The 11,044-nt window shown below is 41.6% G+C and overlaps 1 protein-coding gene across 1 annotated transcript in view; it reads right to left on the bottom strand.

Annotated features, from left to right (window-relative positions):
• Positions 1–3,539: 3,539 nt before the first annotated feature.
• si:ch211-1e14.1 (UPF0606 protein KIAA1549) overlaps positions 3,540–11,044 on the bottom strand; it is a 104,932-nt gene continuing 97,427 nt past the window's right edge. Inside the window, exons 15-21 of the mRNA XM_020941175.2 lie at positions 9,385–9,614; positions 9,140–9,284; positions 5,722–6,033; positions 5,223–5,269; positions 4,760–4,908; positions 4,296–4,441; positions 3,540–4,182 (exon numbers count right to left, since the gene is read on the bottom strand). Of these exons, the coding sequence (XP_020796834.2) occupies positions 3,985–4,182; positions 4,296–4,441; positions 4,760–4,908; positions 5,223–5,269; positions 5,722–6,033; positions 9,140–9,284; positions 9,385–9,614 (1,227 nt within the window). The 3' untranslated portion in view covers positions 3,540–3,984. The remainder of the gene's footprint in view (positions 4,183–4,295; positions 4,442–4,759; positions 4,909–5,222; positions 5,270–5,721; positions 6,034–9,139; positions 9,285–9,384; positions 9,615–11,044) is intronic.

Here is an 11,044-nt window from a genome sequence, read left to right as displayed (position 1 = left end):
CAAGACTGGACTTGGACTTGCCTGTATTTGACTCGGACTTGAGGACAAAAGCTTGAGACTTACTTGAGACTTGCAAAATGATGACTTGGTCCCACCTCTGGTTATATGTATTCACAGGCTTTTTACTGCTCAAAATACTATAATAATACTACAAAAAAAAAAAAAAAAAAAAACATGGTGGGCTTGTCTCTGTTGAAATAGAAAAGTTTAATGCTACTATGGGACATTCTAGATCAGGAGTCTTGGGAGCTACCAGTATTTCTCCACCCCCTTCCAAATAGCTCACCAAGGGATTTCTGAATTACATGTATTGTGCTGAATGACTAAAATTTTATGAATTAAATGCCTATTACCATTGTAAATAAATAATTCTGTTGCCTAACTTTGTGCACTAATGATTGGATAATGGTTTATGTTTTATAGGCGTCTAACTGTGCCCCATCTAAGGCTTGTCGAGGCTCTTATATTCACTAAAATGAGAAGCTCTCCAGCATTTTAATTTTGTAAAGTAGCTCACTGGAAGAAAAAGGCTGGAAAGCAATAACACCTCCATGAAGGCAAACAAGTGGCGAACCCTCCACCAGAAAATAGGCACCTTTAAGTAAAAGTACAGAAACAGGGAAAAAAGATTATTGAAGTAAAAGTAAAAGTATTAGATGAAAAAATCAACTTAAGTAAAACTAGTGAGGTACTTATTTAAAAATGTACTTTAAGACTAAAAAGTAAAGGTATTTTGCAGCAATTTTTTGAACAATAAAAGCATCAAATGTAGAGATTTTGAGCTGATTTTAAGTGATTCAACTATTTTTTCTAGCTGTTTTGGGGCTTTTTGTGTATTTGTTTGCTCAAAGTTGGGACTTTAAACTCAAATTAAATGTGCTAAAAATAAGAAAAGTACTTTTTACTTTTCAGTCCAGATCTAAAATGTTGTGGATTAGAAAGTACAGATACACGTTCTCAAATGTAGTGAAGTAAAAGTAAAAAGTATCCACTGTAAAATGTACAGAAACCTAAAAATTGTACTTTACTTTAGTACTTTGTTACCTTCCACCAGTACGACAACAACAACAAAGAGCATGCAGGATCAGACTGTGGTTATGGTCTTTTAAATGTATAATTACAAAAACACAATTAACAAAGTCACTGTTTATTTCTACATGGTAGCAGGATAACAAGGCTACTGAAAACAACATGTAATAATTAAACATGCAGAAAATAAGTTGGACCAGCCAACGTATCACACCACACGGACAAAACCAAACGATCTATAAAGTACAATGGCTTAAAAAAAAATAAAAAAAAATAAAGCACAACATGATGCAGCATTGAACACAACAAAAACACAAGTAGTTGAGATGTAGTTACAGTACATGACCAGTAGATGGAGGCGCACAGTTTGAGATCAGCAACACAATGAACAAAGATGACGTATCCCTGAAACTCCAGACACCTCCCTCTCCCCTCAAACACAACCCAGGGCATGCATCAAACCCCAAACCTTTGTCAGCACTTGCGTTTTACAAAAGGATGGAGTTAAAGGTCCCATGTTACGCAAAATTGACTCTTGTGAGCTTTAAGTCGTGTTAGAATGTTGTTGCCTCATCAAAAACATGACTGGAGTTGTGTTTTGTTTGAGTGAGCTACAAAGGCAGAATGGCATAACGTCATATTTGGTCAAAAATTTATGTAGTTAATGTCATTTTGGGGGTGTTTGAGACCTCCTTTGTCATGTCAATAAATATCGAGAGTCAATTTGATTGTTTTAACCCCTTAGAATTCCAGGCCATTTTTGTGATATCGCTCTTGTTCTGACCTCTCCAAACTAAAATGATTGCCATTAGTGAACCCTCAGTTGCATATACACAAGTTTTTGTTTGTTTGTAAGGTAACACCCAATGGTTTTACCCACAGGTGTCAAAATCACTGTAAGTATATGAGAAAATAAAGGCCTATGACAACCGTAACATCAAAAACCGTAACAAAAAAAACAAACAGAAACTTTGAAGTCATTTTTCTCAGTTTCATACTCTGGTGTGTTCAGTGTTGGGAAGGTGACTTTTAAAATGTATTCCCCTACAGATTACATACACCAAAATGTAGTTTGTAAAGGAATCCATTAAATTACTTAAAGTGAGTAACGTAATCTGAATACTTTGGATTACTTGATTTTCTGTAGAGAAGCAAAGACTCGGAAATCTTCACATAAGATGTTTTGTCTGCTAAAAGACAATAAAAAGCCCAGACTTTACTGAACCGTATTAAAAATATTATTGAGAGAATAGCTTTGTCCTGTTAAATCTGTTTTAGTCCTGGTTTAGACCTGGTTTAGATCTAGTTTAGACCTGGTTTTAGACCTGGTTTAGACCTGGTTTTAATCCTGGTTTAGTCCTGGTTTAGACCTAATGCGCGAGAACGCACAGTGGTGTCCAAATAATTACCGACGCAACTGCAAACAAAGCAGAGAGTGAACATGTCTGTCAACGATCATTTCTCATTTCTTGCGAATTAAAAGGTGCAATAAAAAAATGCGAAGTTTGTATTTGACAAAGGAAGTCCAAAGGAGGATAGCGTATGCTGTCTGCTGTCGCAACTCGGGTTAGTTCAGCTCTTCGCTGATTGGCCGGTGTGTGGTCTACAACTTCTGGGGTTTTTGCAAACCATGTAGTGTATTCTGATTCCTGACCTAGTCGCTGTAGAGAAAAGAAATTCAGTGGAGGTCTGTGTATATCTTGAAAGCTCAAGTTGCTCTGTGATGTTGCGTGGTTCAGTAGAGATTTGCAAATTCCAAGGCTGAAATGATCCAAATGAATCTAGTGAAGGTGTATGGAGTTTAAAAACACAGTGGAGCACTTCTTATATTACCACAAGACAAGTGTTTTCAGTTTGAGAGAAATGTTAAACTTGAGTGCAAAACACAACTCCAGCTCTGTTTGTTAAGAGGTAAGAACATTAAAACAATATTGTAATACAGCCCCTTTAAGACAGAACAATACTACTCCAGTCAGTTATGTCACTTTGTTTTAAGACATAAAGCCTAACACTCTGTTTGTTGTTTTTTTCTATCTTCAAATCCTTTCTACTCATCAAGTCTTATCAGGGAAGGCGGTGTAATGACAGAAAGACAAAAGTTTCAAAAGAAAACATGTAAATATGTAAAAAATATTGTACATTTTTATTTTTTTCCCTCAAAAGGCAAAGCAAATGAAATACTGCATTATGTTAGAGATTTGGTATGAGTCATTAATTTTGGGATCAACGTTAAAACAAAATACTGGTGTCTTTCAGTCTCTCAGCATTTACAAAACGAACATCCTGAGCTGCCCCAAGTAGTCTGCGTTCAGTCAGTGCAACTTTTACAACCATCGCCAAGAACAGATCGGTCAAGTACAAGCTGTAAAACAGGTTTCATTTGCCCCTTCAGTCAGTTTTGAAAAAGCATTTCAAGGCCATTTTCAGTATAATCAGGCAGTCTGCTACTAACACAACAAATAACTATCAAAAAACTGTAGATGTATAAAAGCATTTCACCTCGGGCTAAAGGAGCTGTTAGGTAGTGACACTGTTCTCCAGTTTTGTGTTCTTCTGGCTCCTCACACGCCTCACAGTGTCAGTGGCAAAGCCAGGCTCAATATGGCAGAAATCAAAAGTATGTAGCACCAGAAGGTGATGAAACTCAAGGGTCTGCATCAGAAATGAACAAACACTCAATGGTTTGAAAGAGAATACAAAGAAGTGACTAGGGCAGGTGAAAGTATTACTAGAATGACAACATCATAAGACTTCTTTTTCAGACCTTTTTAAGACAAGTCCAACGGTGGTGTTTATGTCGTAGCATTCATAGTATGACCTGTGTTTTACTTCACCTTATGAACATTCTGCGGCTGGTCACATGACATACTCTGATACTGCTTTGTGTCTGTTCGGCTGTACAGTCTTTGGGGCTTCCATGGGAAGCATTATCTTTGGGCCAGTGTGGGACTGTTCCTAGCTGTGGTAGCTGGGCACAGCTGCCTGTTTCTGGGAGAGGCGTAGGAGCTCTTCTCTGATGGCTTTTATCAGAGAGGCAGAGGAGTGAGCCGGGGGAGGGGGGTCCAGGGGAGGAGGCGCTGACATGTAGCCCACCCCAGAGGAGTCTAAGTGGGGAGGCAGAGCGGAGGCCTCCCTCATACCACTTCTAGCCATCTGCAAGACAGAGTAGTCATGATAGTCCAGGTACTGAGGACAGAGAGGAAGAGAAGGAGAGGGAGGTGTTAGTAAAAGGCCAGAGGAGTTAGCATGAAAACAGAGATACATACTGCCTCTTTCTCCAGCTCAGCTCTGCTGAAGTTGTCATGATACGGATTCCAGCCAATTCCTCCATTAAGGCCCAGAGCAGCTCTGCCTCCTGCAGGGTATCCGTTCATGCGGCTGGGCAGGCCCACCTGTGTCAGATGGTGGACACCTGCACACAGCAAAAACATACTCATTTTTCTATTGGTCTAATACATACTTCTGCTGATATGCAGTAAATCTGTTATTTTCAGTTTATACTTATTATAAGACAAACACAACATCAACAGAATAACCAGGGTCAACAACAGTTTAACTTCTGATTCCTGTTTATCATTCTGCTCTGAAGCAGCAGAAGGTGCATGTTTTACCACAATGTCATGAGCACATTTAGAGCAAACACAGTTGTGAATGCTTCAGAGTTTGAATATCTCCATAAACCTACAATAATAAAAACAGAATGATAATTGAAAATATGTTTTGCCTGTACCTGCAGTGCTCCCCACAGGTCGAGGTCTGGCGGATGGAGGCAGCTCGTCAGCGTAGTGCCCCCTGCTGGAGAACAGGCTGTCTGCTTGGAGCTGCTCACTGAGTCCTGCTGCTTCTCCTGGTGGAAGGAAACTGGAGCCAAGGCCCTGTCTGAAAACCACAACAGCATTTAACTGAACTGAGGTCGAGCATGAGCCTGGTCTGACAGTCTGATTCTGTGCTCCATTAATGCTGCCTGCACTATTCACAAATGTGGGATGTGTTTCATGCTTTTATGAGGCAGACCACTACCAGGATCTGAGCATTAGAGTAATGAAATAAAAATGACTTATCATTGATAATTTATGAAGTCCTGCTTGCAACATGGTGCATGAGGATAATAGCCCTGAAGAGGTTTAACCTGCTCTGTGCTTATCACGAGAAATGTGAAGGGAGAAAAGCAGTATTTATGCTGTTTAACGTACCTTGGCGTCCGGCCTTGGACCGGGGGTGGAGACAGATCACTAAATCTCTGCACAGAAAGAAACAAATCTGTCTTAGTGAATAAACAGTATAAGCTGTTCTTTGTACAGCTCAGTCCTCTTTTTACAGATTGAATCAAGTGAATAAAGTATTTCATGCACAAGGACACAGTTCTCTCTTATCCTCTACTCTCTCTGCATAAAAACATGAGCTGCCCGTTCATTTGTCCAGACCCCGTCCACACTAAGTGGTGCTAATGCAGATCAAGCCTGTGTGGGATGTATTACAGGAGACTTAGTTGTAGAAAGCTGAGCGGAGTGTAAGGTCAGTGGTTCAGTGAGGCGACAGATGGAGATATGCTTAACTGATTAGTTCGTACAGTTTCCCGGCAACTACGAGGAGAAAAGCTAAATTTCTCCACAGCTCTAGAAAATGCACGTTCCCAGAGTCCCTATAAACTACTTTTATAAACAACATGAATCTGATGTGAGGGGAGCTCACGGTAGAGAAAGGACCCGACGGCTGGTATGAAAGCCCCCAGTGTCCGGGGGGGCTGGAGCTCGAGTGGTTTCCGTTGACCCCCGGGAGGGTGATGCCCGCCGTGCTGCCCTGAGAGGTGGGCGAGACCAGGGCAAAGGCGTCGTCCAACAGGGAGTGCATCTGCTGCCGGGCCTCTTCGATGGAGGGCTGAGGGGGCATGTACGGGGGAGGAGGGGGGGCGTGGCCTGGAGGGGAACAGCCTGGGCCCATAAAGACGTCGTCCACGGGTGAGGGGCTGCGGAGAGGAGATCCTGGAGTTTGATCTGGGTCCGACTGAAAAACAACACATGGATTCAAATGTCAGTAATGAGAATGTAGTAATGCTGTTTTATTTTAGGTTGGTCTTAAAGAGTCATTAAACACCCTCCCGAAGCTTTACTCTGGCCCTAAGAAAAATCCTCCAGAGTGGGTGGTGCCTGGCAGGTTGGGGGGAGCGGGTGTGGGGCGGGCTCTGAAGCAGTGATTGACAGCCGACTGACAGCCACAACAATCCAACACGGCGTGGACCGGTGCGCTCCAGACTTTGAAACAGAGCGGACATTTGTGCTCGGCTCATGCCCTTTTCTCCAGACACGGCGGGACATAGCGGTGCCAGGTCGGGGTGGGGCTGAGAGGGGCCACCCACCTCCCGCCAGTAGACGCCAGTGGCTGCGCTCGTCACGTAATAACCCTGAATCTGACTCATTGGCGGCCGTTAGTCCAACCCGAAAATTCAAACATCCTGGCCGTAGTTGATCCTACAGACACAACTTTGAGCCAAAAGTCACATTTTTTACAACTATGCACCAAAATAAGGCTAGGGAAAGGTATACACTTCTATTTTAGACCTATTTACACAGATAATCAGTAGGAAAAAAAAGGGATTTTGGTGTTTAGTGTCTCTTTAAGATAAATGGAAACAAAAGCTTTAACGTAAGACTGATCAATCAAGCATAAATCACAAAACTTCAACCAAAACTATGACATCTTGCATGTGGACATTGATACTGGTTACAATATACAGTCTATACCAAATTAGGGATGCACTGATACCAATACTGGTATCAAAATCAAATAAAAAAAATGTCTGGACAGGGCCATGCTATGGGTTCAGATGATATCCTTGATAGTCCTTTAATTGGATGTAATAAGAATCTCATTTTCTGGCTATGATTTACCTATATACCACATAGTTTCATCAAAATTTGGTAAAGTAGGGTTTAACTCATTGGGTGAACTGAGGTGGACTGACCCTTTTCTAAACAGGCAACAAATAAATTAGTAAAATATACCAAAAAAATCCTCTTCATGATGTATCGATACAGCAGCCCATGATATTGTTACTGTATTATCACATTAAACAATATGATATATCGATATTTTGATATTTTTGCACACCCCTAATCAGCAGATAGTTCAAGTCAAAGTATCGATATCAGTATCAGAGCTGGATCAGTGCATCTCTATACCCAGAGTGTTACTATTTATCTTTACACTGTTCTGTACCGTAAATTCTGGACTATTGAGTGCACCTGAATATAAGCTGCATCAATTCAATTTTAACAACATTTTAAAACTGTACATATGTTGGTCGCATCTGAATATAAACTGCAGGTGTTCACGTCTTCAAGAACGTTTTCAAGTTCGGCGTGTCTGCTTTTATCGCCTCTGAAAACTTTTGTCGTCTTTTTGTGTTAAGTCAGTTCGTCACACTGCCGTCGTCAAAATTTCACCATCGACTCACTGATGCCGAGCTCACGTGCAGTAGCTCTGTTTCACTGTTCAACAGTCACATAGATCGCTGTTAACTTAAAAGCTGCATCATCTGCATTTCTTCATGTTTTTTCCTTGAGGAGGGAGCACAAAATAACTGTTCAAAACACAATCAAACGAGCATCTTCCTTGGCGCATCACCCACATCTCTCCCCGCTCTCTACAGCACATGTCTCCTGCAGAAAGAGCCTCTGTCCTGTCTGTATCATGTCAGTGTCTTGGAGGATTTCAGCAGATTTCAGACTCTCTCGGGGGCGGGGTTAGTTCTGTCAATCAGGTATGAGTTGATGTTCGGCTACTGAAGTTTGAGATGTTTCTTCTCGTCATTTACGCACATGGGTAAGATGTATCCCCATCACTAATGTTCATTTAGCGTCATCATCAACTTATTTCACCACACGGTGATAAACTATTTGAGTGCACTGACAATATTGCAAGCTCATGTAGCAACTTCATGTGAACCCTAGAATGAACAATGTGCCAAACAAATACCGTATTTTCCGGGCTATTCGTCATTAAATGGTCTATTTTCAAACTTTTTTCACAAATAAACCACACCGGTCTTTAAACGAAACACAACAGTTGGATGGGTCAGTGGGACTTTGTTTGTTTGTGGCGTTCACGGTGACTCTGGGCTTTGTTCAGTTGTGGCGTGTAGGGAGGGTGCTGTCTGGGGTCGCTGGATTGTCGGCGTGTTCACAGTGACTCAGTTGTTCAGTTGTGTGTAGAAGCGCCACGTTGCGCTCGCTTTTTCGGTTCGTTCCTCCATTCCGTTCCTCGTCGGCGTGGAGTGATGAGTGTGTCTGTGGTGGTGTTTTTCGCTGCACGGTCTCTGTCTGCTCTGTGTGTGTTTGCGTGCTCTGTGGGTGGTGCGGCTTTGTAGTTTACTGAAGTCGTGCTGGGACACCCGAGAGGATTCGTGTATAGGGCGCTCTGGATTGTGGGTCGCACAGTCATTTTTGATGGGGTTGGAGGCTTAAGAGCGCGTCTAATAGCCCGGAAAATATGGTATTTCAATCAATTTGATACACTTTAATAAAAGTAAACGCAAAATCATGGCTGTGATACTAAAAGTCTTTGTTAAACCACGTCTTGTGCAAAGTGAATATGAAACGCAAACATTTTAATCCTCAAAACAGTGAAAATGTCAAATGTGTTGCACAAATGAATTTCTTTTCTGGGTCATTACACCTCAATTCACCCCGAAAAATTGCAATTGGAATGCTCACATTGTCCAGATGCAAAGAAAAATGGTGTATGGGAAAGTTATAGCCAAGACAGCCAAAATCTCACATTTTAGTATGATCGGAATAATGGTTCCTGAGACATTGCAACGTCTTTTTTCACTTTTTTGCATGCTCGCCAAATTTTGCATTGCATTTACTCAGCAACTACTGGTCCAATGTCAAAAACCAAGGGATCTTTGGAAAAGGGCGCGCAGTCGTTTTTTGATAAGGTACGGTAATCCGTCCGTATATTCGTCGCATCGTTTTATTCGCCGCAGGGTTCAAAGTGTGCCAAAAAAGTAGCGGCTTATAGTCCGGAATTTACGGTATTCACATGTGTATTTATAAGGTTTCTACCACTGCTTCGTGAGGATTAGTGTAACAAAACTGTGTGCACGAACCACATAGGCCACATTGTTGACTCCGGGATACTTTCTGTACACAGCGTCGCAGTCCTCACTGATGAGATGATCTTTGTCTGCCTCCATCAGACCTCCATTCAGCGGGTCCTTAATCCTCTGTTTGGGAGAGCGCCTGCCTCTGCCACTGCAAATACACACACAAAAACACACACAAACACACACACACTTTACAGTCAACACAACGCGACAGCACAAGAGCAAAGCAGCGCATTCATCACACAGACCTCTTTTTGGGCTCTATAAAAATGGGGTGCGTCTGCGTATCTGGGTCCAGGATTTTATCTATTTGTAACTGTGCCTTCTGATAGATGTGCTCCTGCTCCTTGTTTTCGCTCGGTCCATTCGTCACGTCGTCCATGGCGGGGAAGTCGTAGTGGCCCTTCCTCTTGGCGCGCAGGCGGATTTTGTTACGATGGTGCTCAATCTCCGACTTCTGCCTCAGAGCGACCTGGATCTGGGAGAAAGTTTGTAATTAGTTTTCCAGAATATTTACAGACTCTTTCTTAGGCCCGTCACGATAAATACGACATCGTCTTATGGTTCAATATATGAGAGATGGAACGATAACTTTTGGGGTTCAACATTTATTATAAAGACTTTTTCTTTGTGCTAGTGGACAATTTTTGGTTCTTTTTCTGTACTATGATATGTATGGACTTCTATGACTCATTATAGACACAAACTTACTACTTAAAGGTGGTTGGGGGTCAGTCCGTGTATCATTCGTTCATTTGTTTTTCAATATAAAACCAAAAATAAGAAAAAAACAAAAAAACAACAAGTTTCTTCATTATTTGTCTCCAAAACGAAAATGAAAAAAGGAAAAAACAGAAACAGCCATGTCCCATTTATATGACTTAAACTGTGATGCCAGACAAACCAGGACTAAACCAGGAGTAAACCAGGACTAAAACAGGTCTGGGACCAGATCAGGACTGAGCCCGGGACTTAGACCGGGAGATCAGACCTGAGTCCGGAACCAGATCAGGGCCAGGACCAGGACTGAGGCTGGGGCCAGACCAGGACCAGACCGTCATTGAGACTGGAAATACTTCATATAAATATCATTTTTTAATTCAGAAAATCAACTAAATACAAGATGCAGGCATGTTATTATTTGCCAAAAAGTAATAAAAAAAATAGGCCATGACAACTTTTGAGGATTGCCTCATAGGTCCAGTTCATGTGGGGGGGGGCCGATCAAAGGGAAGTGGAGGACCGGAGTCGGACCGCGGGCCTTAGTTTGATGACCCCTGCTTTAAAGTAACTATCCGTGTTAAAGTACTGTCTTCTTTCTGCTGCTTTTCATTCATTTCTTGTATGTTTAATGTTATGACACTGTTTATGTTTTATAAAATGAAACAGTTTGGAGTCGTCACTTCACCGGCTTTATTTACTGAGCAGAAGAAACATCGATCGAGATGGACTGAACTGGACTGAAAGAGGACTAAACCAGGACTGAACTATGACTAAAACAGAACCAAAACAGGACTAAAACAGGACTGAACTAGGACTAAAACAGAACTAAAACAGAACTAAACCAGGACTGAACTATGACTAAAACAGGACTAAAACAGGACTGAATTAGGACTAGAACTAGGACTAAAACAGGACTAAAACAGGACTGAACTAGGACTAGAACTAGGACTAAAACAAGACTAAAGCAGGACTAAAACAGGACTGAATCAGGAGGACTAAACCAGGACTATGTGTCGGTACGGGAATTTGCAATCGTACCGAAGAAAGCGTAACTGTAAATTTTCATTTCGTGATTGTCATTCTTGATGTCGTAACTTTTCAGTTCATATTCTGATGGATAAAACACACACAACGCATTTTATGTACGACTGGACTCATTCAAGAATTTACAAATATTTATTTTAT

The sequence above is a fragment of the Boleophthalmus pectinirostris genome, unplaced genomic scaffold (genome assembly GCF_026225935.1).
Source record: "Boleophthalmus pectinirostris isolate CB_2022bp ecotype Guang Dong unplaced genomic scaffold, ASM2622593v1 HiC_scaffold_2, whole genome shotgun sequence".
Classification (NCBI taxonomy): domain Eukaryota; kingdom Metazoa; phylum Chordata; class Actinopteri; order Gobiiformes; family Gobiidae; genus Boleophthalmus; species Boleophthalmus pectinirostris.
The sequence above is the reverse complement of the archived record's forward strand: the minus strand, read 5'-3'. Positions and strand labels throughout refer to the sequence as shown.